Raw genomic sequence first — 2,459 nt, forward strand, 5'->3', positions numbered from 1 at the left:
ACAAAGTAAACAAAAACGCAAGCAAAACGCTTTAATCAAAACCGTAATACATTAAAAAAATATATAACAGAAATAATTATATAATATAACAGAAAAGCTCCGACCGACCTATTGTTCATCGGCAAACACTGGGAAAATGTATTCTTTACAAGATTCCAACAATAATTTAATCCGAGCGAGCGAGACAAAAAATATAACAAGGGTGTTGGTGAAATAAAACTAGTTTTTAACGGATTTAATCGCGTATATTAATTATTTTAACATCCCGGCAGACACCACCCGTGACCACGAACACTGCAAAGTGCTCGAAACGTCGGGATGTTAAAATAATTAATATACGCGATTAAATCCGTTAAAAACTAGTTTTATTTCAATGTGTAATAATCGCGAAAATCTAAGACAACATTAAGGGTGTTGGTTTTAGGAATCACTCAAAAAAGATATAACTTTTAGTTATTTTTCGAATTGAATTTCGTTTTCTTAACAGAAACTATACTACTTACCGTCGCGATGTGGACGGTTTTTTTCGTAAATAACGATGATACCCGATACTTAATATAAATTCAGAAGTAGTAAAGTACTTAAATACGCCATTTGGATACGTGTTTTTAATTTAAACATTTATAATTTTCACACAAAGCAACATTATGCAACATTGGCTCTGCGTGAGATCTGTGTGTGATCACATTTCGACGGTAAATTTCGAGTGTTTTTTTTCAACTCGAATTGAATTAAATTTATGTATTAATATTAGCGACTCGCCCCGTCTTCGCACGTGAACAATTTATTTATAAAGAAGATGATATAATAGCACTCATAAATTGATTTCTAGCCTTTTTTTTATTGGTTCTGTTTACGATATTACCATAACATACAAACAAATTTGACCCCTATATATTAGTAGAGACTAGGTGATAACAGCGACAACTATCTATCGTTCTATGAATACTATTAATTTTGGTAAGAACAAATACTCCAGTCACACGGGCAGCTAGAGATAATTAAAACAAAATATTTGGGAAAGTTGCTGAATTTATCGTTTCAATTATTGGAAATCCGAAAAAAAACGATAAAAAACTACAGATGTCGTGGTCTATTACATAACATACGCAATGGAAAAAATTAGCGTTTGGAAATAATTCATTAAAAATTGTTATTAAAATCCCGCGTGAATCAAAACTATAACAAAGATTGAGTTTAAATATTATTTTATAATATCGTGTATAATACAAGATAAGGATAGGTCGCTTGGAGGGGGTCATAACGCTTTTTCCTTACGTGAAGGTTGCCTGCATGACTCTAATTTCAGTATTAGGTATTTGATGACTCTTGCAAAACGATGATCGTCGTTAATGTACTTGGCGTCAGCTTTTTATTTGTTTTAATAAATATTTTTATCAAAACAATCTTAAATTACTTATATAAAAACTTCTTCACCGTGCTGTGTGAATTTTAGTATGATTATTTAATCTTAAATTACTTTTGACTAATAGGACGTTCATATGGTTTTTCACCTGTGTGAGTTCTAATATGGCGTTCTAAATTACTCTTATGACTAAATTTCTTGTGACAACTTTGACATTCATATGGTTTTTCACCTGTGTGAGTTCTAATATGGAGTTCTAAATTACTCTTATGACTAAATTTCTTGTGACAACTTTGACATTCATATGGTTTTTCACCTGTGTGAGTTCTAATATGGAGTTCTAAATTACCTTTATGACTAAATTTCTTGTGACAACTTTGACATTCATATGGTTTTTCACCTGTGTGAGTTCTAATATGGAGTTCTAAATTACCTTTATGACTAAATTTCTTGTGACAACTTTGACATTCATATGGTTTTTCACCTGTGTGAGTTCTAATATGGAGTTCCAAAGTACATTTATGACGAAATTTCTTGTGACAACTATGACACTCATATGGTTTTTCACCTGTGTGAGTTCTACTATGGAGTTCTAAATTACCTTTTTGACTAAATTTCTTGTGACAACTATGACACTCATATGGTTTTTCACCTGTGTGAGTTCTAATATGTAACTTCAATGAATTTTTATGAAAAGAAATATACTTACAAAAGTTACAAGCGTAAGTCTTTCCTAGAAAACCATTATGCAAACGTAAGTGAGTTATTAAATAACTTTTCATGGTTGTTTCATAGCTACATACGTCACAAATGAACTTATTGTTTTGAATTTTGTTAATTATATCATTTAGTTTAACATCCTTTTTGGAAAATTGAGGCTGACGATTTATATTCAGGTCATTAGTTAACGGTTTTGCTACATTGTTCGTGGTCTGAGTAACGTTTACTGCGACTGATTTTTTAGCCGGTGGTTTGTAGATATTAGATGTTGTTATTTTAGAGTTTTTTCCGACTATACTTTGATTTGATTTTGATCCTAGATTAATTTTGTTTTGAACCTTTTTAGGGCGAACTGTTTGTGCTACCTTGGGTT

General features: G+C 31.2%; 1 protein-coding gene across 1 annotated transcript; it reads right to left on the bottom strand.

Moving 5' to 3' along the window:
* Positions 1–1,476: 1,476 nt before the first annotated feature.
* Positions 1,477–2,148, bottom strand: LOC125075418 (gastrula zinc finger protein XlCGF49.1-like). The gene has a single exon (XM_047687158.1). The coding sequence runs from the start codon at positions 2,146–2,148 to the stop codon at positions 1,477–1,479; it is 672 nt and encodes a 223-aa protein (XP_047543114.1).
* Between the last annotated feature and the right edge of the window lie 311 nt (positions 2,149–2,459).

Source organism: Vanessa atalanta, chromosome 30, assembly GCF_905147765.1.
Source record: "Vanessa atalanta chromosome 30, ilVanAtal1.2, whole genome shotgun sequence".
Taxonomy (NCBI): Eukaryota; Metazoa; Arthropoda; class Insecta; order Lepidoptera; family Nymphalidae; genus Vanessa; species Vanessa atalanta.

Bases quoted from the DNA above. Each gene is read 5' to 3' on its own strand.
- LOC125075418 (XM_047687158.1), bottom strand. From the start codon at position 2,148: ATGAAAAGTTATTTAATAACTCACTTACGTTTGCATAATGGTTTTCTA.